Raw genomic sequence first — 25,463 nt, 5'->3', positions numbered from 1 at the left:
TTTAGTTTCATTAAAGTGTTGTGGACTGATTCCGCACTTCTCAAAATAATCTGCTGCAATTTCAAAGAACGAGACCAGCTTCTAACTTCTTAAAACATTTCAGAATCACAATTTTCAAAAGTATAAGAATTTGAAGTTTGAAATGTTTATTCAACCTGGTTCCTTTTAAACACTTCATCCATCCTAACAAGAAGATCACCCACTATGTCGCAACAGGCATGTGTTCGTCCATGGTAGAAGAATGTTTCATTCCTCCCCTATTTTTAAATGAGGAGATGAATTACTTAATGATTTGGACGATTTTGGTTTTATGTATTCGTATAAGGTTGACTCTGAGATGACAAACAAAGAAATATGTAATTTAATGAAATGTTGATGGAAAAAGAGCATTTTCTTGGAGGTTTCCTACTGGATTACCAACTTGATAAGATAAAAATTGGATGTCATGCACATTGAGAAAATGTTTTTGACATTGTCTTTAACATGGTGTCGAATATTACAAGACGTACAACGACATGGGTATAAGACAATATTTAAATCTTGATGGGGTTACAAAAAGATATCTTTAAGTGAGTTACACACTTGAAAAGCATGCAAGAAAAGTTTTATGTAGATGACTGAATGATGTTCAATTCTCTGATTGTTATGTTTCAAAAATGTCTCGGTGTCGACATGAACAATGTAGAACTCGTAAATTGGACTACGTATAAACCATGCATAATTCTTAGTATTTAAATTAAAAAGATTTTTCAGTGCAGGAGTATTTAAATTCTTTTCTTTAAACTTAAGTATTTTATTCAGTAGTTTAATTGCTATCTTTTCAGTTAAATACGCGAGGCCGGACCGGAGTTGGAGATTAGAGATAAGATTAATAATAAGAAAATATTCTTAAATTTAATTTAAGCCAAGAAATAATTTAATTTAATGATAAAGAATGTTTTAGGATTTTAATTAATTAATTAGACTTAAGTTGCTAATTAATTCTTTTATGTTCAATAATTAATTAAAAATAAAAACTAAATTAAAATGTGTAATCAAATGGGATAAATTAATCTAGGCCTATTTTATTTAAGAAAATTTCAACCTAGCATGTTAGTAATTTATTAGCCATGCCATGTAAAATGATTATCCTAAATTAAATTAATAATTCAGTAAAATATATATTTATTATTTTTTAAAACCTTAAGAATTTAAAAACACAAATCAACAAATTTCCTTACCAATTTCATAGCTATTTTCGGCCCCTCAACCAATTTAATTAAATTTGGTAAACCCCATCCTAGTCAAACCTCATTAGCTCTCCTTAGTATAATAATTCCCTCAATTCTTACTTATCAAAAATTAATCATTTATGCACTTGTATTCCACCTAATCAAAACATTAATCTAGCCTATCAATTCACATTTTTCGTACAGCAGCCAAGGAAGGAATAATTTGACATGCTAATCAATTCCTTGACTTTGAACTTTCATCCTAAATCATTGCATAACTCCTTCATTTTCCTTGCAACTTCTCATTCATTTTCCTAGTCTTCTCTCCATCACCATTCCACCGAAATGCAGAAGAAAACTCAGCACAATTCACGTGCAGCATATTGGAGGGGACCATGGGATTGACAATAAACACATTCTTTGTACCTAGCTAGCATCTAAATGCATGCATGACTTGACTTCTCCATTTTTCCTTGTATTTTTCCCCTTCATTCCTTAGCACTCCATACTTTTCCCTCATTCGAAAATATCAGTAAAATAGCAGCAAAATAGTGTGTGAGCAGCAGCATAAATCGAGAGCTTCCATCAAGACAATAAGAAAAGAAAAATCCGACTCCGCCGTGCCGTGCCGTCGTTTAGTTTGTGTTCTTCCTTAATCAATTTCCAGGCATGTTTATATCATTCTTTGCTCTTCAATCAAGTCTTATAAATATTTTAAAACATCACATGTTCATGATTTAACTTGCATAGAAAAAAAAATTCTGCACAGATTTGACTCCCATTTGTGTAGAAAAAAAAATTCTGCATAGATTTTGACTCCCATTTGTGCTTCACGTTTTCTGCTGTTTTGAAGGTTCAGGGTATGGCTCGACTTCCAGGCTCCCAAGGCTGCATCTAGACATGTACTAGGACATGTTAGGATCGTATTGGTCCGTTCGGTCAAGCCCCATACATGCTGGAAATTTAAAAACTGACAGCAACTCTCCCTTTATGTCATATTGTGTCTCGATTTTCTATTTTTGCTGTCAAGGGAGATGAATCTGATCTTGGCTGCCCCAGGGGCCATAGCCATGGTTAGAACATCTCCTTATTATGTCTAAGACGTGATCAAGTCGGCCTTTCAAGGCTTGGTCCATGGTTGCATCGGTTTTCAAATCAAAGAACAAAAACAGCCTCTCGGCCCTTTCATTTCTCTGCATGTGAAGTTTTGGTTTTGTGGGGTGGTGTGAATCTTGGTTGGTCTCTGGCCCTTAGCCACGGTTCATACCATGACCCTTGATGTATGGATCGTGTCATGGTTAACCAAATGACCACTGGAAAGATCCATGACAGCAAACGAAGCAAAACCCCCCAAGCGAGCAGATTACGTTCTCGGCTAGGAGTGAGGTCGTGTTTCTGGTGTGGTTCGGATTGTGGCTGGCCTAGGCCCCTTAGCCATGGTTCAAACCATTCCTTAGGATGTTGGTAAGAGGTTCTGGTCGGTGGTTCAAGCCCAATGGCCATTAGCCTCGCAAACGACGCAAGGAAAACAAAGCGCTGCTGCTTTAATTTTTGACAGCAAGTGTGCTGCAGTGCAGAGGTGAATTCCGGGTCCTTGGTTGGCTTTTAGCCTATGGCCTTGGACTGGACAGTACCTCAATGAGTTGGGAAGGTCATGTTTTTGGCCTCCATTCACTAAATTTCGAGTACTGTAAATTTAGGAGCATTATTTCATCATTTTAGGCGTATTTTAATCATGACTAAATGATGGTTCGGTGTCGGTTCGGGTTGGTACGGAGTCACGATTAAATACGAAGTCGATAGGCGTAATTGTCTAAATTTTTGGATTCAATTACAAAGTTTGGTCAAGTTAAATCAATTGCATAATTTTCATGTTAGATTTAAGTCGCAGGGAGCCTGGGAGCGATCCAACCCAATCAGTAAAATTATTACAGGATATTTAATGATGTTATTTAATTATATTACGTGCAAAATATTCATTTTGAGATTTATGCGATATTGCTTGTGGTCACTTTACTATCATGGGATTATTACTTCACCCGGTCGCCAGTTACCGGTCAGTTCAGTTTTGTACCACCCGGTCGCCAGTTACCGGTCAGTTCAGGGGCCACTTGCGTAGACCATAATCTCACCAGAAAATTATTACAAGTTATTTCATTACAGGGCTTCAAGGAGCAAACATTATCACTTACGATATTTTCATTTCAGTTATGCACGTATTATAATTACTCATGGAATGATATTTTACGTTAAACTTCATGACATGATATTTTCACATGCACATGGAACATCTATGTATACATCTTCCTAACCAAGCCGGCATAGCGGGTCCTATGCAATTTAGATGGATGTATTATTTTGAAAGATTTCTCCAAAATTTTAAGGACACAGTGTTTAACAAGACACAAGCTGAAGGATCCAAATGCAATGCATACTTGGTTAGAGAAGTGTCTATATTATGTCAGCATTACTTCCGTGATTCAATAATAACCAGGGAATGCCCGCATGAGCTTAGCTCAGTTGGTCAGCAGCAGTAAATCTTGGAGCAATGACCAGGGATCGAGTCTCGCAAGCGGCAGTGTGGGAGTTAAATTTCCTCCAATGAGAGGGAGCTCCTTGTGCGCGGCGTAGCATAAGGTCTAGCTGCTGCTGGTTGGCTGAGTCACCATGATTTACTTCCTCTCACATTCCTATCGGGCCGAAGGGTGAGGGGCGCCTAAGGTGAGCGATTTCACCTTTTGGAGCAATAATAACCAGAGAATGAAAAATTAGGCAAGTACCACATCATAATGTCAATGATAACAAAACTCAGATATGTTAACCATATTTAAGCTTCGTTGTCGGCTGATTAGCACTGCAAGATCTAAATGGCTTATGAATGAGTAATATCATATTGTTGCTACTTTCGTTCTACTTAATTGTGTTGAAATCAAACTCTTTGTAAGGTATGAAATGTAAATTCATTAAGTGAACATAATTTTATTAATAAAAAATTATATAGTCCAAAATTTATATACAATTGAATCATTGAATTTAATTAAATACAGCAGGTACAAAAATAAAATGCATCCACAAAATTCAGATATAAGTGTATATGGTGTTGAGGCGTTGTTGCAGACAACTTTTTTAGGATGGTTCAAATGTTATGTAAGACTATATAATTAACATTGTTATTTTTCTAACCATATATACATCAACTAACTTATTTTTCGTCATGCGAAACATTGCAAAGTATTGAATTCGATTCTCCTATGATTAAGAAAGTTTCATTTTGACCGTTGAAAAAAGTGAATATTTATTGAGTTATTGTGTCAATGAGTTTAATTTCTACATTGTCAATGAGTTTAATTTGCTACACAAGCTTTACAAGTTGTTTACTTTACTTACCCAACAATTAAAAGAACAAATTCAGATTGGCTATTCGTGAGCGTTTTAGATAAAAAGCTTATGTTAGTAACAAATATAGAGTCAAATGTCAATTCAGTTGATGTTAATAAAAATTATTTTCAAAAACAATGAAATTGAAAATCATTTCATCAAAACTCAATTTTTGTTTACGTCACAAAATCTTCTCATTTTTCTGCCATCTTCTCGATTTCACGGTTGTTCACATCAAGTTCATTAATGAACTTGATGTGAACAACATTGACAATGAGAGAGATGATGTTGTAACGTCAAGCGACAATGTCTTTCAAAACGACTCTAACCGTTATTAGAGTTAGCATTGCATGTATTTTGTACCTTCGATTGTTTTTGTTCTAAAATGACATGTCTTCCTTATAGTAATATTCTATTTGTATGGTTGTTTATGTTAAACTTACTTAATCTGAAGTTTGAGATTGGTCAATTTCAGTTTGGGTATCGACATTTAATTCAAATTATATATTTACATTTCTCACACTAGAATTAGCATTAATATATATATATATATATATATATATATATATATATATATATATATATATATATATATTTTGCATGTAGTTTGTTTAGTTTCAATTTCTAGGTATATAGTACTTATGGCTTCAAAGAAGCAGTGCGGCGCTCCTGTGGATGGATACACTCATACACATAGATGGATGCACGGTAACATGTAAGTTGATTAGTTGTGTTAAATAAATTATTTAAAAAATAGTATTATATTATTATAAATGTTGTTGTTTGTTAATTTATTACAATATTTAACTACATTATTCATAACAGATTTATGTCAGATAATAACAAGGTGTCGAGATACATTACTTTTAGATTTGCGCTGTAGGCCTGCCTTAGTAGGCATTCGTGGAAGTATGTCATGCCTGATCAGAGGCATTGGTACTGAGATAAGTTCTTCGTAACTACTATAATACTAAAACTTTAATTTTGTTTTTAAATTGATTCAATATATGTTAACTTTTTAAAATTTACATTTAAATGAATAATAAATGTTACTTCAAAATTTTCCGATTAAGTATTAGTGGGTCAAACAAGATGATGATTCGGTAAGACAACTATGGTTTAGGCAATGTTGTAATCTTCATCGTCCCACCATAAACTTGTGGAGAAATTCTGGGTAGTATCCTCAAACAGTTAGTGAGGAAAATGGGCCATGTGGAATGTTGTTTGGCAGAGTGAAGGTTGAAAGTCAAGGGCGTCAAAGAACAAGGACAACAGAAACAGTGAGCCTGCTGCCCAGGAATTGGCACGACCAAGCATGTTGCAGGCTCAAAGTCATATGCTACACACAGATCTACTATGGTAACTAACTTGTATATTATTAACGTTTTACATCATACGTATTTATTAGAATCAAACTTATTACATTAAGTAATATTATTATTTTATTGTTATTCAATTTTGAATGCAACATCAACGGCATGGGTGAGACCCTACACTATGGGAGCTCTATGTGCACACCCATACGAACGAATATGGATAGTTCGTTGATGAGTTGTCACGACTTGTTAATGTAAGTTTTATGTTTGAAATTTACGATAATTGGATGAAGCAATTTCTAAAATAATAGTAATTCAAATAAGTACTCTACTACCGACAAAAGTTATGAAGTCGATTAGTTTATATTATAAATGGAAATGGGGCGTGCCAACAGTTCATCACGGAAATAAAAATTGTATTCTTCCTCACAGAAATCATGGATATATATATATATATATATATATATATATATATATATATATATATATATATATATATATATATATATATATGTGGCTGAGTAGTTGATACCTTACGAAGATGGGATGATACTGAATACTCTTAGTTCATATGTGGTCAACACCATGTTCAAGTTGGTGACAGGTAGGGCAAAAAAAAAATAAAACGGATGTATGGTTGTGGTTCCATGGATTCCATGATTTATCATAAGGAGATGACTCCACGTCGACGTAGAGGTTCTAGTAGCACTGAGACATCAAATACTACGGAGGATACATTTATCCGCATAAAGGACGTGGTCTGATGTACTCCAAATGGATTTTCAAGAGTCGAAGAAGGAGAATGATATGATTATTCAAGAAAATGAAAAGCAGACGCGATCTAGACAAAGCCATGCTCTCGATTCAATGAAATGAAGAACCCGTTGTATTTTCCCGATTTTTTGAAACAAGTATTATTGTGAAATGAAGAACCCGTTGGCCATTTTAAATTCACAATAAATATATTGGGAAAATGGAGTTTGATGTACTCCAAATGGAGTTTGAAACAAGTATTATTGGGAAAATATTGTGAAAAAACAGATGATATGCATTGGAGATGACCTTATTAGTGATTATTTGTTAAATAACAAAACACAAATTGATCATTGAAAATACTAATAATCTGAATCACTATACTCCTCCAAAAAATGGCCAATAAGATCATCCTGAAAGTGGATAGTGACACAACTTATCTTTTATTTGACCATGTCGTGCAAGAAACTCTCGAAATCGAACATGCTCATCACGTGCCATTTCGACATCTAGGTGGGTGCTTCACGATAATCTGTGACTGGAAAATCCTCATCCCTTTCATCTTCAATAATCATATTATGCATTATAATGCATGTTGTCATGATATCATGCAAGACTCGTTTGCTCTAGACTCGGGAGATAGTATCCCATGATGTATTTTTTTTCTTGTATGATATAGTTAGTGGGAGGAGCTACCCCATGACCAAATTAGCATATAGATGAGATTTTGACAACACATTAATGTCGTTGTTTGAACATGACAAACCAAAGTATGCATGCAATATCCACAACTCGTAATCTGCTACAACCTCCAAAATGATTGCTGATTTTCTGATACGACCTACATATTGTCCAGCCCAACCTGTTGGACAATTTTTTCACTTCCAATGCATACAATCGAGGCTTCCCAGCATCCCAAAAATCCACGTTGTTTTCCAATATGGAGAATCTTTTTAATGTCCTCGGCATTGGGAGACCAAATATACCAGTCACCAAACACCTCCACCATAGCCCGACAAAATATTTTCAAACTTTCAATCATAGTAGACTCCCCAGTTTTAATATATCTATCCGTTGAATCTGCCGCCACACCATATACTAAGATACACATTGAAGCAGTTATCTTCTAGTATGGGGACAACCTGAACCTCCCTAACGCATCTACTTTCTGTACGAAGTAATTTTCATGATGTTGAACAGATTCCATAATTCGCAAGAATAGGTGACGAGACATTCGAAAAAGTCGCTTGAACATTGACTCACTGTACATTGGAGACTCTAAAAAATATTCATTGTATAAGTGTTGTTCAGTGGCCAATATATCTCGATTAATCACAATATGGACAGGAGTCGACCCTCTATAGTGCAAATTATCACCTTCTTGGAAGTAATTGGTGACAATGGTAGCACTACTTATTAGTTGGCTTAAAACTGTTTGTTGTTGGTCAATGAGATGAAACTCATTGTTTTTTTTATCTTGGCACTAGGCTTCTCTTTGCCATCAGATGACGACGAGGATGCATAGAAAGAAATATTTGAAGGAACACCCTTATGAAAATTCATTTTGAGTAGGATGAATAAATGATGACCAAGTCAAGGGTCTTAAATAGTCATTTCAGTAGGATGGGTAAGTGTCAGAGTTGTGTATTTGCAACGAAAGCAAAAGTACGGGTTATGTCATTGCAATAAAATCCAAAGTTATCTAGTTGTGTATTTATCCTTTATCTTAAATAAGTGATGTGAGTTGTAGTTTAGATATGTTACATATCTTTAAAAAATTTAATATTTGATTCTTTAAAATTTGTCACAGGTTGTGTCATTGCAATAAAATCCAAAGTATGAGTGGTCTAATTTGCAATAAAATACACAAGTATTTGTCACGGGTTGTCTATTTGCAATAAATACCAACTGACGGGTTGTTTATTTCCAGCTGTCGCATGTTGTCTAGTCATAATCAGAGACAACTCATCTGTCAACTCTTGTCTAGTTGCAGCTGTCACGAGATATTTAGTTGCAGATGTCACGGGTTATCAAAGATGCATAGTACAGTCTAAATATTGTTTTTTCAATAAACACCTTCAGATCAAATTTCGTATATCCAGAAAAATAAATCAAACTAAATTGAATTTCTATCGTAATATCAGATATCCTTTAATCTAGACCGTTGACCCGGATTTCTTATCCAAAATTTTTGGGTATAAATTGAAGTATCATTCGTGGCATTGATGTATATCATACACACTCTATAATTATTTACAATCAAATGACTTCATCTAAATGTGGTGTTGCTTTCTCAATCGAGGAGGTCAAATTCCTTGTGACGACTTATCTTGACGTCTCCCAAAATCCAGTAATTGGTACCAATCACGTGATAAGTTGTGGTCACGAGTTGCATCTACCTACAATGAACAACTCACTAGTAAATCAACAGAGCCTCATACTATTAAGGCCCTCCAATGTCATTGATTCAATATAAACAAGATTGTCCAAAGCTTTAGTTCATGTGTTAGCCAGGTGGAACTTAGCCCCAAGTGGTGCTTCTGAAAAAGACATTGTGAGTAATTTATTTTGTTAACATATATATGTCAAACTATTTTTTTTTTTAAACGTCTGCTACTCGCTTTCTTATAATATGCTAGAAATTTTTTTTCTCCTTAATCTCCATAATTAAAAATATACACATATATAAATAATTTAAAATATTTTGTCACCATTTTAAAAATAAACATCCAACTACCATTTAAAAATCCAAAGGAAAATATTTTAAAACATAAAATTGTCAAACGTTTTACCAACCAAAAAACATTATTTGAAAAGTATAGCACATACTATAACCTCTCAAAAATCTCTCATAACATAAATAAAAGACGTAAAAAATATTTTTAACATTACTTAATATCATAAATCATAACTAGTGCGGAAAACCAGTGTCGGTCCTCGGGTTATGTGCACCTTCAGTCCAGCGAAGTCAACCATCAAGACCTCCACTAATCATAATCACCTGCATCAATCACACCTAGTGAGTCTAAAGACTCAACATATCATATCCTTGATAATAAGTAATAAGTAATACAGTTCACATACAACAATGAAAAATACTTGTACTTAGAATATCATTTTCGTACTAATGCATAAACTTTAAACTTAAACATTTTCATAAACATAAACATATCAACATAAACATATTCATATCATATCCATATTTGTATTCATATTAATATTCATATTCATATTAATATTCGTGTTCATGTTTGTTGAATTCAGATCGTGATTGTGACTCATATTCTTTATCGTATTGGCCGATGGATCCATCTAAAGAAAACCACAGTACTGGGCGGCGGGAGACACCAGCAACACTCTTACCGGTCAACTGGGCCCTGGCCAACGTATTAACAATTCGTATTCATATTCGTATTCGTATTCGTATCCGTATCCAAGGAAACACGATCGTCGTGCTCCCACTAGGACCATAACCCTCACGATGTTTCCACATATTTAGTCATAATCCTTTCCCATCCTTCAATATTTCTTATTTCCATCACTTAATAAAAACATGCATAATAATATCGTTTTATTTTGAAACCAAGCATGCAACATGTCTTTTAAATGCCCATAATTAAATCATAAAAATCATAGACATTTAAAAATCGTACTTTAACATATAAAATTTCATAAACATCCATAAAAGTTTTAACATCATAAAAATTTAAAATAAACATTTAAGTCATAAACATTTGAAATAAACGTTTTAGAATATTAATTCATAAAACATTAAACATATTAACATCTTAAAAATCCATAAAAATTTAAAATTGACATATTAACATATAAACATCCATAATCATTGAAAATAATCATATTATCACATAAAACAACATTCAGGACACTGTCACAACGTTTACTAGTTTCTAGGTCTAAAAAGAGCGTTTTACCTTTAGACGTAAAATTTCACGTTTTTGACTTTTTCTTAATTCCATTGACTCTAACATGTCCCAAATAATTATTTAAGCTTACATGAATTTTCTCATATTTTTATTTAGCATAAATCGAGGACTTTTAAATTAATCTTTAAATGTGACGTATTAATGCGTTTTAATTCCGAATAAAACCAACCTTAATATAAAATTCCTAAATTCAAAACTTAGACTTTTACTAATCATTTGAGCTTAAATATAATTTTCCATAATTTTATTAAGCATAAAACTAGGCGTTTCAATTGATTCGTTAATTAACGTTTCGTGCAGCGATAAAATCCCAGATAAATCCAAAACTCATTATTTTGAACCCAAATTTTAAACATAACATTTTTATTATTTATTATACCCTTCCAAGTCATGAGCCACACCCGTGGACCCATGAATTCATTTTTAGCCTTTTAATTTTCGAAATAGACACCTTATCGAACATACCAAGCCATCTCCTAATTTACTCGAGCCACGCCCGAGCCACCTCAAGCCAAAACCTATCCAACCCATCTAGGGACCCTACTGATCAAGCCCAGCCCGAAAAAACAGCCCTGGCCCGCACAAAAACTTCCTGGAAGTCGACCTAAAATTCTGCACGTGTGTGTGTTTGTAGTGTCCTTGTTGCATTGGGACTCCTAGCAGCCTAGGACTCTACTAGCCCTTAACCACCGACCACCCATGACCCTAACCTTCCCTGGACCACGCCCAGACCAACCCAAGCCCCTGGACGTGACCAGAAAACCACTGAACTAGTGGCAGCATCCTCGCACGTACATGCTTATCCATGCTTCATCATGTTTCTACTCGACCAGCAACCAACCAGGCCGCACCAGCCCCTGTCCAGACCCTTTTGCACTCACCTAGGACCATAAGGATGCACCCTAGTCCAGCCCTTGACCCCCAGGCCGAGCCCCCAACTCCTGCACCAGCGCAGAAGCTGCGCCCTTCCTTAGCAGCTCTCGGGTAGGAGTCCTTGTTGGCAAGGACTCCTCCCAAACCCCTTAGCTCGAGTCCTAGCATGGCTAGGACTCTTCCCTTCACTCCCCCATGACCTTGGCTAGCCCTTGAAACCAGCCAACGCCCAGTCGAGCCATCATGGACCAAGACCGAACCCCCTTTTTCCCATGACAGCAACATACTTCTCCAGATTTTTGTTTCGTGATTTCCAGCGTGTGTTGTGATTTTGGTTGAGTTTTATGACCCTAAAAATTGAGTAAATTCATGCTTGATCAAGTCCTAATCATGGCAGACCTTTTTCAACACATTAAACATGATTTTTGGAATAAAAAACTCAAGTTTAGAACACATAGGCATGTAGTTACGAAAATTTCAACTTGTGTGCTATGTTTTTCCTTAAAAATTATGCATAAAAAATTACTATAGTGTGATGATGAGTAAAAAGAGAATATGGTGGTGTGCCTTTGTGTTTTAAACACACAATTATTTGTTGACGATTGACGAAGAACGGAGCAAGACCTTGGCTTTGAACTTTCCTTTGAGCTTCAAAATTTCTTCTACCGAATTGTGATGAATGTGTGCTGTGAATAAGGTGGAGAGAATTGTGAAAGTGGCGTGGGAAATTTTGTGTAGGGTCTGGGTGATTTAACATATATTATATACTAATTAAACCCTAAATAAGGCTTAAGCCTAATAATCTAACAATTTAGGCCCATAAGTCTCAACTAGGATTTAATTAAATATTAAAATAGTTCTGGTAGAAATAAGTCTGTGAATTTATTAGCCGGGTTGTCAAAAAGTTCGTATTTTTGTTGAAAAATCAACACCGATAAATTTACGTCCCGGTGTATAAAATCACCTCAAAAACTCCTTATTTTAAAAATAAGAAAAATCATCACCCCTACTTTAAATAGTTAAAAACAATTAATTAATAAAAACTTTTTATGTTTTTCCGCCATCGATCTCCGTTCTTCGATCGTAACTTGAATAATCCTTAAAAAAATACAGTTTTATTGCAATCATGTAGAAAATATATTTTAAACATGTAAACAACACAATTAATTTATGCAATTAAAACAAGTAATTAAAATACAAGAGAATTTAATAATTGCATGCATGTGACTTGCGTGGAGCTTTAAATTTTCGGGGTGTTACATTTTTAGTGTATGTAACTAAGATACAAATTATTAGTTAGATCAAGCAAAAGTCTTATTTAAACAATAATCTTGGTCGACTTGGAGGTTGGATCATGTTTGCTCGTTACTTAAGGATCATGAGAAGTTTATACCATCCAACGCTGTATTACCTAATTTCCTACCAAACCATGGAATATTGATTCTTCCCAGTCAGACTATTCCCCCAAAACAGAATCACCAACACCCAATTCTCTAAGACTATCTGGGTATGATATAAACCTGGATAAAAATAACTCATCAGGGAGTTCTCTACGTCCAATTGTCGTAAAAAGGCCAAAGCCAAAAGAAAAGCTAATGAAGAACACTTGAAGGACCTCTTTCCACCATGGCCAAGTTTAGTGAGAAAATGGTGGCTGTGATGGAGAATGATGAGGTCCATCGACAATAGCTCATTCATATTAAGAAACAAAGGAATGATATAATGACTTGTAAGAAAGATAATATAATACAAGAAAGATAATTAAATACTAAGGTTGAATCCCATGTGTGTTGATGAATCAGTTCAGGCATACTTGGTCAAAGAGCAACAAAAAATTTGACAGAAAAGATTAGTGAAGGGGGATGGCTTTTACAAGACTTCTACACCGTTTGGACAATTCTTCGAAGAAACTTCACCATCTGGGCCCGACTTTTGGACTACTAATATATTTTCATGATTGCAATGAACTAAAAATGTGCTTATTTTTATTGTACTTTGTGTTTGTATATTTGTTGGTTGTATATATTTAGTATTGTCTATTTTTCTGTGTCAAAAAATGTCGCATGTTTATCAAGTTAAATTAAGTCGATAATAAGTGTTTTTAATAAATTGTGTTATGTGTTTTTTTTGTCATGACCTTGTTCATTATTTTCATTTGGTTTTTATTAGAAATATTAAAATTACAATTAATTAATGAATAAAATAAAATACTTCAAATAAATTAGAAAAAATTTTAAAAATTGAACTCTAAAATTAATTTAAAAAATATAGAAAAATAAAATGGACCAAAAAAGTAAAAAAAAAAATTACAAAGGACCATTTTGCAGTTTTGGCGGATGACATTTTCGTAATTAATGCCATCCTCCAAAATTGTGCTCCAAATCTATATGGAACATCAATGTAGCACTCTCCAAAATAAAAGGTACATTTGGAGTATGGTTGGAGAGCTTTCCTTCCTCTAGGAGAGTTGGAGTTGCTTTAAACAATTGAATTCAAGAGAATATTCGAAGAATTCGTTTTTGACAATCCGCGTGAAAAAAATTGACAACTAGAATAAACTTCAATAATCTGTATGATAATGTCAAGAATTCGTCCATATATATTTTTACAAAACCAAAAGATAATGATTTTGATGTTTCCTAAATAATTTGGACTCTAATCTAGAAAATAAAACTTTTTATGCGCGTCAATGCATGCAGGTGCCTGTGGGCTGCTGTAATTCTTTATGTTGGACAGCAGGGGGCACCCAAGTGTTGCCGCAGTGCTTTTTTGTGCCGCTTTTTGCGTTTCGCACATGGCTGAGCGCTCAGAACACGCGGGGTGCATGGTTGCTACTTTCCTCTTGATCTTTTATCACTTGAATGATACTGCAACAACTCTAACTTTGTGGTCATGCTCCCCAAACCATTCTAAACTTGGCGATATGTTTGTAGGCCCTTATTCGTAGCTCACCATGATCCCTTGAAGCGCTTCCTAAAATTTATTGATTCATCCTCTCTTTATATGTCCTTTCGACAAATTTAAAGGATCCCATGTTTTTTTGAAGCTCGATCATCCATGGTCTCATCATCATCCCCTTCTTGAAAAAGATTTGTCCTCAAATTTTGATCATCTCCTACATCAAATAACGAAAGATCAGCAACATTAAAGTTGAACTTACATTATACTCACCTAGTAAGTCCAATTGGTATGCATTGTTGTTGGTATTGTTCAGCACTTGGAATGACCATCACCCCTTGGTAAGAGTTTTGAAAGACGCTTCTCCAAAAATCTCTCCTTCCTGAAATCCAATCACACTCAATCTCCCGGTTCAAAAATCACATTCTTTTTCCCTTTATTATTTGTTTGGTGTATTGCAAGTTCTTCTTTGCCTTGACCTTCTCATGCAAGATCTGAACAAACTCCGCCTTTACCATATCGTCCATGTTTAACCTTTCCTCATAGACAAAGATATTAAATTCAAATGAATTAACGGGTTAAAATCATAAGCAATCTCAAACAACGAATAATTTGCAGTAGAATGCACATTACGATTATAAGCAAATTCAAAAAATGAGAAAACGTTCTTCCCAACCTTTTAATTCCTTTTGAGGATAAAGTTCCTACAGTCATATTTTCAACTTCGGTTTGTCCATCTATTTGAAGATGACAAATAGTAGAAAACAACAATTTTTTTCCAAGTTTAGCCCACAAAATTTTCCAGAAATAACTCAAAAACTTGTCATCACAATTTGACACATTTGTCTTATCGTACCATTAAACCTAATGACTTATCTAAAAAACAAGTCCGTAATGTTAGATACATCGTCAATTTTATGACGAACAATAAAAGGTTTCATATTAGAAAACATATCCACACTAACAAATATAGAGTATCTCATTTTCTTAATTCTAGGAAAAACCTAAAACAAAGTCTATAGAAATGTCAATCAAAGCTCATTAGGAAAGGGGAGTGGAGTATACAATCCATGTGGTTGTCCTAGATTTTGCTTGTCTACAAGTTATGCACTTTCCACACACGCTCTTTACATAACGCTTCATATGTGGCCAATAAAAATGTTCATGAAAAACATTCAATATCTTCGCCATACAAAAGTGTCCCATTAAGCCTCGTCCATGTGCATTCCTAAGCAATTCACGAATGGAAGATCTAGAAATGCACAATCTATCCTCTCTAAACAAGAAACTATTATGAAAATAGAATTTATAATGTGGACCATACATACATATTTCAAAAATATTCTTAAAGTCCTCATCCATCACATATAATCCCTGCTCAAAATAGCTGCAACAAATGTGGTAATACATCATACTCCTCCGTCAGGCAAATGATAAATAAAAATACAAGAAGATCAATTACTGGATAAAAACACTTACATTCATTACTTATGCAAAGTAAACAAGCTGAGGGAGACAAGGACGTACCTGTCTCAGTTGGTGCAGGGGACTGAGCAAGGGGAGTAGCCAATACAAATACAAGAACGGATGTTGTAACATTAGAAGAACCAGTATGAACACTGATAGATATGGATGGGACAACAACTTCTTATGATAAATTTTTGGTCCAGCCAAAGTGATCAGAGAATCTGTAAGTCAATAAAGTCATGTGCAAAGAAACTCTCCACACAGAATTAGAGCAACAAATGTGCATACTTATTGTCTTTGTTGTACTTAAGAATAGCATCAGAGGCCAGCTCAGACCAGTGACTAGCCATGACTAAAAACAACTGCAAAAATATAATGGCTGCATATGGAACATCGTCAAGTCAAGGCCAACTGATGGCCATCTTATCACCCACCACCAGGGCAACAAAGATTAATGAACAACCAAACAACACAAAGCTGCCAACTTCCTGCAAGAGCCAAAACATGAAAAAAAAAAAAATAGATTTAACAATGAGTCTCACATACATATCATTACTGCATGTCAAAGCATATTAAGAAATGCACACAAGAGTAAAGACAAAAGACTCATTCAATACTGACAATAACCAACTTCAGATACCAATTCCACTCCCCACAAGAATTCAAGTAAATCATTTTTAGTGAATATAAAGAATAAGTGTACAAGAGAAAATTAAAGAAATAAGAAAGATAAATGTTGAAAAGATGATATTGGGAGATGCATATGGAACAGTGACATCTAAGTGTGGATTTGTCATAACCATGTCAAAGTTGGAAACACCGTGTGCAATAAAAGTTTCGAAGGTTGGAATAACCAATGAAGAAGGTGGCCAAATTGTGAGTTAAGGGTAAAAGAACATCGGCGGTTAGAGATGCAGGGACTCGCGACGGTTTCTGGTGGAGTCGTGAGAAGGGGCCGACAATGATGACTCGTGCTTGTAGTTTGGTCGAAAACCTCGATTGGATGCCGGAGTGGAAGAACTATGACAGAGATGTAAAAAAAATGAGAAGTTGGTGAAAAATCCCCAATCAAAACATTTTTTTGGGTTCACTCCCTACCCACAAAATTGTGGTACTATGTCATACAAAATGTGGTACACTTCATGTGGAAATGTGGTACTAAAAAAGTACTCAGGGACTGAACACAAAAAAAAAATGACAGGCTGAGGACTAAAGGCCAATTTCCTCGTAAAAAAACATGACACAAGCACAAAACCCAATAAAGTGACATTTGGGTCTGATTGTTGCAAATGTATAAAGTGAAACGAGACATGACCTTTATATACAAGCATTTTGGTCCAGTGACATTTGTTTGACCTAAAATTATTTGGCCCAAACCCAATAAAATAGATTGAAAGAGAAAGACCCGTCAATTGTTTCACTAAATCTGAATTGGTTTGGAAGCGAGTACCGAGCAAACAAGGAAATCGTGGGATGAAGTCATGACTGTTGGTAGAAGTAGAAGAGATCGTGAAGTAATCATGAAGATGAAAGGATTGGGGAAACCGTTCAAGCAGAGAACATACAAAATAACAAATAGCGTTTAAAAAAAAAAAAAAAAAAAGAAAGAAGACAACACAACTCAAACACATCATTTGAAAATGCTACAGCATCAACTTTTCAAATTTTAGTAATTCGATTCATGTTTTTTCCTTAATTTTGCAAAACCCACCATTTACTTTATTTTTTAAATTAATTTTTTAAAAATTAATTTACGTAAAAAACCCTTCAATTCAAGTATTTTTATTGTTTTATTCTAGATTCTAGCATTTTTCATTTTTTCATGCCAGATTTCACCATAATTTATCATATTTTTCATGTTTTGTAATTTCACACTGATTTGCATACATAATCATGATTGGATTTTATTTCTTCAAGTTTCATTATCGTTTTTTTTAGTTTTAGCGCCATATTTTCTTATGAGATTAGAACTAACAATCAAATTAAGAATTCATAGTCGTTTTGTATTTAAAAATTAAATTTTATTCTTTTTTTCATTCGAATTTGTTCTTTTATTACCTGACACGCTCATAACTCAAAAAATATTGTGAATACACTTACCTTCCACGAAAAGTAAATAAATAAACTCCATTTTAATATATTTTAGAACACTCTTAACAATTTCACAATACATGTGATAAGCACAAATTAATTTATACGTTCTCCATCATAATATATATTTATTATTTAAATTCTAAATGATTATTTAATAATTATAAATTTTTATTTATTTATAAACATAATTTTATTATTACATAATATTATAATACAGTATATTAGCACATTCGAATTATAACTGTGTTACCAAAATTTATGAATCGTCTAAAATAATTCAAATATTTTAAATTATAGAGTCGACCAAATGCAACATTACAATCGTTCGAACTTTTTCCAACCTCGATAATCCTAGTTTTAATTTTTTTTTTTTTTGTCTATAATCATATCAACTTATAGTTCACAGTATTTGATTTTGACATCAAATACAACATTAAGTATATTGTGCTACTTAAATAAATCTTATGATTATATTAGAGTCAATTTATCAAAATGTCATTTTATTTATCCTTTAAATAATTTTAGTTACTAAAAATTTATCAAAATGTCATTTTATTGTGATTTTTAATTTTTCATAAAATTTTTAAGACGTTTTTAAATTACTTAGATTAAATAGAAAATTTTAATATTCAACATATTTGATTTCAAATTAATATAAAATGTTTACACTTAATTTATTTGCGTAATCGATTAAATTATACATAATCGATTTAGAATAATGAAATTATAATAAAATATCACATAAAGCACAATCAATCATTTAATAAAATTTAAAAAACTTCTAAAATAAATATGGAAATTTCTAGCAAATTTTTGTATGATAATACATATCGCCGGCCGCATCGGCAGTCCTCTTGCCTCCGCCTCTCCGCCGCCGCCGCGAACTAAAATCCCCCTTATTTCTCTACTCTCTGTCACCCAATATCATAGTAGTTACATTTACTGTATTTGATAATTACACAATCTTCACTCCACTTTTGGATAAATTACTCATTTACTCCGTCGATCTTTATCATCTAAGCTAAAGACCTCCAATTGAGAGTACCTAGGGCATAATGATGGAGCATATGGAGTCGTTAACACTAAATGATGATCCTTCATCGTCATCCAATGGCTCAAAACCATTTTTCGACGACCCTCTATTTGCATCTTCGCAGTTCGTGGAGATTCCAACTGATGATGCTGGTGATTTGCCATCTCCACAGCAGAAACAGGCGCCAATCCCTAGCCACAACTCCATACTCGATCCCCCTTCTTATGCGGAAGCTGTTTTTCGGTCCTTTGATTCGGATCATCAGGTGGATTCTTCTGATATCAACGGGCACGATCACGATCACGCTGGGTTGGAATCGCGTTCTTTTTCATCTGATTTCCTTCGAATCTCTGTTTCCGATCCATTGAAGGAGCAGGAGGTATCTGGGTCGTTGGTGCCTGGGGGAAGTTCGTATTTTTCGTACTTGATTACAACCTTTACAAATTTACCAGAGTTTAATGGGACGGAGTTTAATGTTAGGAGGAGGTTTAGAGATGTTGTTGCCTTATCGGATAGGTTAGCCGAGTGTTACCGTGGGCTTTTTATACCAGTAAGACCGGATAAGAGTGTTGTTGAGGGTCAGGTGATGCAGAAGACCGAGTTCGTTGAGCAGAGACGTGCTGCATTGGAGAAGTATCTGAGGCAGCTCGCTGCCCATCCAGTTCTCAGAAAGAGTGAGGAATTACGGGTGTTTTTGGAGTCTCATGGGAAAATGCCATTGACGAGGACTACGGATGTAGCATCAAGGATGTTGGATGGAGCGGTGAGGCTTCCGAAGCAGTTGCTTGGTGGGGAAAGTGGGGTTGGGGGAGCGGATGTGAGTGAGGTGGCGCAGCCTGCCAAGGGAGGGAGGGATTTGCTGAGGATTTTCAAGGAACTGAGGCAGTCTGTGGCTAATGAATGGGGTGGGGCAAAGCCTGCGGTTGTAGAGGAGGATAAGTATTTTTTAGAAAGGAAAGAAAAGTTGCAGGGCTTTGAGTACCAGCTCAGTAGTGTGTCTCAGCAGGTTACATTACTGTCCTCTTTGATTTTGCAGTTGTTACTACTTGATAAACGTGGCCGTGAATGTTGATATTTTGAACAACTTTTAACACTTAAGAAACAGCTCAGTAGTGTGTCTCAGCAGGTTGCATTCTTGTCATCTTTGATTTTGTGATTCCAAGATTGTTACTTCGTAAATGTAGGCATCTTTTTGTGTGAAAATTATGTAAATTTTTGTTCGTGGTGATTGATGGTGGAGCTTTGAATAACCAGTTGGTTAACACCAAAATGGCTGATTTGTCTCATGACTGGAAAACAACAAATATATGCTAGAAAAGATGGATTCACCATGATTTTCAGAAATAGCTGTTTCTGAATTAGGTAGAACTATGTTTTCGATTTGTTTTGCCAAGTTCAAAATTATCCATCTCTGAAAGCAGTGGGAGTGCACCGTGCTGGAAAGTTCCATGAGTTTTACCGGGGAATGCCAGTGTTCTAAAAAGTGGTAGGCCGTGGGCGCCTCCTAGGCGGCGGGTGCCAAAGAAGTTTTTTTTGGGCTACATATCTAATTTTTCTTGTTTATTTCTTTATCTGATTCAAACTCAAAGTCGATGACATATTATTCTTCTTTATATGATACAAATTGATTAAAAAATATGTTCAATTTTTTTTTTAAAATAAATAAAAATTTTAAAAATTAAATTTTTTATACATTACATTAGGCGATCGCCTAGATGATTTTTAAAAATCGGGGCGGTGAGCGACTGTCCAGCGCCTAGGAACCGCCTAGGATCGCCTAAGCGACACCTTTTAGAATACTAATATGTTGATACCATGATGATTGGTCTGAATGAATACACACAATTTTCTTAATAACTTGTGAAATTTAAATATGGTAGTAGCTGTTACCAGTTTGCTTGTTATTTCATGTCGGAAATTGTATTTTGGGGGGCAAGTTCTTGATTATGGAGATGTTTCCTAGTGGAGTGAAAACTAACACCAAATGGATGAGGACTTAACCTTTTTAAACTACTAGAATATTCCCATAAGACACATTGCCTTAAAAAATATATGTTGATATCAAGAATGTGAACATTTATGCTGCATATTCCATCTTGGAGATTCATTAATTGCTAAATTTTTTCAAATGTTCTAGGTTCTGTTATTTGAATATGATATGTCATTTAGTAAAATTTTAAATATTAAAACAAGTTCTTAGATCCTGTCAATGCAATGTTTCCTCTGTAATGTAACTATAATCTTTATTGACATAAGTGGAAGTGTTTGAAATTGTGCTTGGTTTGCTAGCAGAAGACTCACATGATGGGAAATGAGAACTGTGGAATACGTGTATTACTGCACACTTTTGTTATGAATTTTTTTTGCAAAACTCATGGTCGGAGTTCTTCAGTTTGTAATTACGGGGTCTCTGTTTTATTTACAGGCTGAATCTCTTGTCAATGCTCAGCAAGAGATTAGTGAGACAATGGGTCAACTGGGTCTGGCGTTTGTCAAATTGACAAAGTTTGAAACAGAGGAAGCTATATATGACTACCAAAGAACACGCGCTGCCGACATGAAAAATGTGGCAACTGCGGCTGTGAAAGCTAGCAGACTGTACCGGGAATTAAATTCTCAAACCGTTAAGCATTTGGTAAATCAATTGGATTCCCCTTGATTATTGAACTTGGAATTTTGATGAATGCCATGCTATGTTTCGTACTTGGAATTTTAATGAATGCCATGCTATGTTTCGTAATTGCAATTTTTAAGCGCATTCTAGTCCTTCCATTTGTGGTTGTTTTACTTTGTTGTAGTTGTAGGAAGTTACGTGATAATATTGAATTACACTTCATTCGTTTCATATTTAAGTAAACAATTTTTACCAACATTTGTAGGATCAAGTAGTAAAGAGCTTGGTTCTCCTTAAATAGCATCTCGAGATTGAGTCCATTGTTTCTTCACCAAAAAAGTAATGTTTTTTTTTCTCCCCATCATCAGATGTTAGTCTCTCAGTATCTTTGGTCTAATTCAGGATAAACTTCACGAATATCTTGGGGTGGTGCTAGCTGTAAACAATGCATTTTCCGACAGATCTAGTGCTCTGCTCACTGTACAGACCCTTTTGTCAGACTTATCATCATTAAACTCAAGAATTGAAAAGCTTGAAGCAGTGTCATCCAAAATATTTGGTGGGGATAGATCAAGGATGCAGAAAATTGAAGAGTTACGAGAGACTGTGAGAGTAACTGAGGCTGCTAAAAATTGTGCCGTCAGGGAATATGAACGAATAAAGGTATGGTCTCTAGCTCTGCTAGACATGAGGAGAAACTAATAGATTGTTTTTTTATTAGTATGCCTGTTAAAAGTTTATCTTTGAGCTTTTAACACCTTTAGGCTAATTGAAAATTTTCCTCCTAGAGCATGCCCGATGGGCGCCCGAGTAGTTTCAAGGGGCGAGGACCTCGCACGTGGATGTTTCCGCATGCAGATCCCAATTTTTTTTTAAATATTGAACGGCCAGAAGCTGTATATTAATTATTAATTTTTTTAAAAAAATAAATGCTGTGATGATTTGACGGTTTGAAATCAGCCATGATCATCTCAGCCATGATTTAACTTTTAAAAATTGATTTTTTTTATTGGAAACAAATCCAAATAAATTGTAAAAAGTCCAAAAAATAAACAATAAATAAGAAAAAATATAAAAAAAAAAGCCCAAAGACTATATTTTACAAAATTCAACCATTTGTCTATAAATAAACCCCCATTTTCTTTTCATTGTTGCACACAATCTCCAATTTGTTCACACAATCTCCAATCTCTCTAACCCAATCTTCAATATTTCTTATGATAGATTTTATAGTTTACGTGGAGATGGATCGTGAAATTCGTTCACTTTTTAATAATGTCATTTTTTATTATGTGTATGTTTTTTAAATGTGTTTTTATTTTTTATGTTGTGTTTTTTTTTAATTACATGTAAGTTTTTAAATTAATTTATGTGTAATTGTAATTTTTTTTTTTAAATTATGCTGCAAGTTTAAATATAATAAAAAATTAATATTTCAATATCATACATGAAAGAAAATAAGATGAAGTTACCAATGCTGACATTAACATGTGATGATGAAGTTCATCACACCGTTGTACATTCTCTTATGTGCATGTGTACCAAGTTGTTGCTCATTTTACATTGAATTAGTAAAAGCTGATAAAGACTCCATTATTACTCGACAAAAAATAGATAAAGTCGATCCAGTACGCAAAACTTGCAGCATGGTTTGGAAACAGTTGAAATCCTCGATCTTTTGATCAAGTTAGTGGAGAAAATGAAATTGCATTTAAGTTTGTTATAAGTGATTCCACTCCTCGACTATGCCTAGTGATAACAATTCATTTGTGTGTGAAGATTCCCTCTTTGTTATCTGGTTAAATTAGATATTTTCTGAATAATTGCAGTTTGTTGCATCTTTGATTGCTCTGATGTTCTGGTTTCGCCTTTTGATTTATATGCACTTGCCAGACGGTAATTTTGCTGTTCAAACTCATGCAGTCTATGATTCAGTAATTATGTTTGTGATTGTTTTATTTCTTGATGACCAAACAGCTGAATACTCCAGAAAAGAAATTTATATCCTCATTGTTTTTTATTTGTTAATTTGAGAATTGCTAAGGTTTAGTTGAACGACAGAAAAATTTCACATTCTATGAAGTTTTTATTCATCCACTAAACTAATGAACACTGGCAATACATACAGGAAAACAATAAAAATGAGTTTGACAGACTGGACAAAGAGAGGCATGATGATTTCTTGAGCATGCTTAAAGGATTCATGGTTAATCAGGTATTTTGTTTTCTCCTGATTATTGTTTATACTGGTTCGGTTGGAGCCAACTGTAACATGATAGCGGATTCTTTGGTTCGAAAATCAGAGCTGAAATCGAGGACTTGTGATAAGATTAGTCCTAAAAAACAAGAAATTGAAGCTGAAACCGTATACCTCTCCGAAGCTCTTGAAAGCCCAAGTATAAATAGACAGTTTAACCCAGACAATAAGCTCAAGCCTTGTTTTAATTTTTTTTACAATTAACAGCGTGTAATATAAATACTGAACTCGCAGGCATCTTTTTTTTTTTTAGACCGTTCAAATTCAAAGTAGACATTAAAGTCAATCATAACTAATGGAACCAAAATAGAATTATCTCCTAATGGTTTGGTCATGCTTCCGTCTTCTATTAGGGTCGGAGTTGTCGATTTTAGAATCATGGTTGTATTATGTACGGCTTTGTAGCAATATTTTTACGGGAAAAAAATTTATTTTTTTATGCTTCTCAAATAAAAAAAATCATGTTCTCTCTTAGTAAGATCTTTAATGTACTAAATGTGATATCTTGACCCTCCATCCTTTTGAATTAATATCACTAGTTTCTAAGGAGCTTGAACAATCTTGAAAAAGTTCTGTTTCTCCAGTTTTACTATTTCATTCCTGGACCGGATAGATTTTGGTTGCATTTCATAGAATCAGAAACATGCCCCCGTAGTGCTATGTGACACCATTTATCAATGCCTATGCGTGTTCTCGTTATCTGTATGCTTTGATTCCTCTACTTCTGTGCCTTAACTTTTGTTTTCTTGTTATGAAATTGATAATAGGCTGGATATGCGGAAAAGATAGCCAACGTCTGGGAGACAGTTGCTGATCAAACACGTGAATACATGAAGAATTGATAATTGCCTGTGTAGCCTTTCTCCGTGGTAATCCCCAACGCCTTTGATGACATCCTTTGTATTTAAGGCATGTAAGGTTGCTTTAGTACAACGACATATGACATGGCTATAGCTCTGGATAGTCTAGATTTAGTTGCCAATTTTCTTTGTAGATGTAATTTGTTCAGAGAAACTCATCAAGGACCACATTTGCAAAGTGATAATTTTCATGTGTACTTTATCTGTGCGACTCTTGATTTTAGACCTGTAAGTATTGTTAGGTTCTTTTGAGCTGGAATTGTTGATTTGGGCGATGGATGTTAGTATTTATGCAGAACAGAGCTTTGTGAGGCTCGAGAGTCGAGTTTGGCTAATGCTTTATGTACTACTTTGTCAGTTTCATACTTCTTAAGCAGTGTAGGTAACTAGTACTCTTGAAGATTGGCTTGAAATCAACCACAAAAAAGATTGCACTCAAAGATCCACACTGTTGGCCCACTACATTCCTCCCCACATTTAAAGTGCAGCCAAAAATACACTTTTGAGCAATGGATCAGAAATCTCAACGAATGAATCAGCATATGGAGTTGTTAAAGGAATCGAAGACCAAACGAAAAGTGCGATTGGGAATGAAAGATCATTCATTTTCTGAGAATATGAGAAATAATCTGTACAAGCAACTACCTACCTATTTATATACGACTATGTTACTTGAAATGAAGTAACAAGCTTCTTATTTATTTACAACACCGATTTAACACTACCCCTCAAGCTTAGAACAAATGGAACATCCCAAGCTTGGAT

The 25,463-nt window shown here is 34.5% G+C and overlaps 1 protein-coding gene and 3 long non-coding RNA genes across 4 annotated transcripts in view; 2 read left to right on the top strand and 2 right to left on the bottom strand.

The window, feature by feature from the left end:
• Nucleotides 1-1,211: 1,211 nt before the first annotated feature.
• On the top strand, nt 1,212-4,113 carry LOC140827212 (uncharacterized). The gene is made up of 2 exons (XR_012116931.1): nt 1,212-1,878; nt 2,065-4,113. It is a non-coding gene; the product is annotated as an uncharacterized lncRNA (long non-coding RNA).
• LOC140827213 (uncharacterized) overlaps nt 3,143-25,463 on the bottom strand; it is a 48,104-nt gene continuing 25,783 nt past the window's right edge. Inside the window, exon 2 of the long non-coding RNA XR_012116932.1 lies at nt 3,143-3,321. This is a non-coding gene — a long non-coding RNA (uncharacterized lncRNA). The remainder of the gene's footprint in view (nt 3,322-25,463) is intronic.
• Nucleotides 14,030-16,053, bottom strand: LOC140828393 (uncharacterized). The gene is made up of 2 exons (XR_012117174.1): nt 15,901-16,053; nt 14,030-14,907 (listed from the first exon to the last, which is right to left on the bottom strand). It is a non-coding gene; the product is annotated as an uncharacterized lncRNA (long non-coding RNA).
• Nucleotides 18,739-24,947, top strand: LOC140827211 (sorting nexin 2B-like). Its single transcript, XM_073189839.1, has 5 exons — nt 18,739-19,973; nt 21,393-21,602; nt 21,984-22,244; nt 23,710-23,796; nt 24,606-24,947. Exons 1-5 carry the CDS (start codon nt 18,990-18,992, stop codon nt 24,678-24,680), a joined length of 1,617 nt encoding a protein of 538 aa, XP_073045940.1. The 5' UTR covers nt 18,739-18,989; the 3' UTR covers nt 24,681-24,947.

Source organism: Primulina eburnea, chromosome 3 (assembly GCF_022965805.1).
Source record: "Primulina eburnea isolate SZY01 chromosome 3, ASM2296580v1, whole genome shotgun sequence".
Classification (NCBI taxonomy): Eukaryota; Viridiplantae; Streptophyta; class Magnoliopsida; order Lamiales; family Gesneriaceae; genus Primulina; species Primulina eburnea.
The sequence above is the reverse complement of the archived record's forward strand: the minus strand, read 5'-3'. Positions and strand labels throughout refer to the sequence as shown.

Excerpts from the sequence above, each read along its gene's own strand:
- LOC140827211 (XM_073189839.1), top strand. The coding sequence starts at position 18,990 with ATGATGGAGCATATGGAGTCGTTAACACTAAATGATGATCCTTCATCG. Across the intron at positions 19,974-21,392 it reads TCAGTAGTGTGTCTCAGCAG|GCTGAATCTCTTGTCAATGC; the intron begins GTTACATTACTG and ends TTTTATTTACAG. Across the intron at positions 21,603-21,983 it reads CTCAAACCGTTAAGCATTTG|GATAAACTTCACGAATATCT; the intron begins GTAAATCAATTG and ends GGTCTAATTCAG.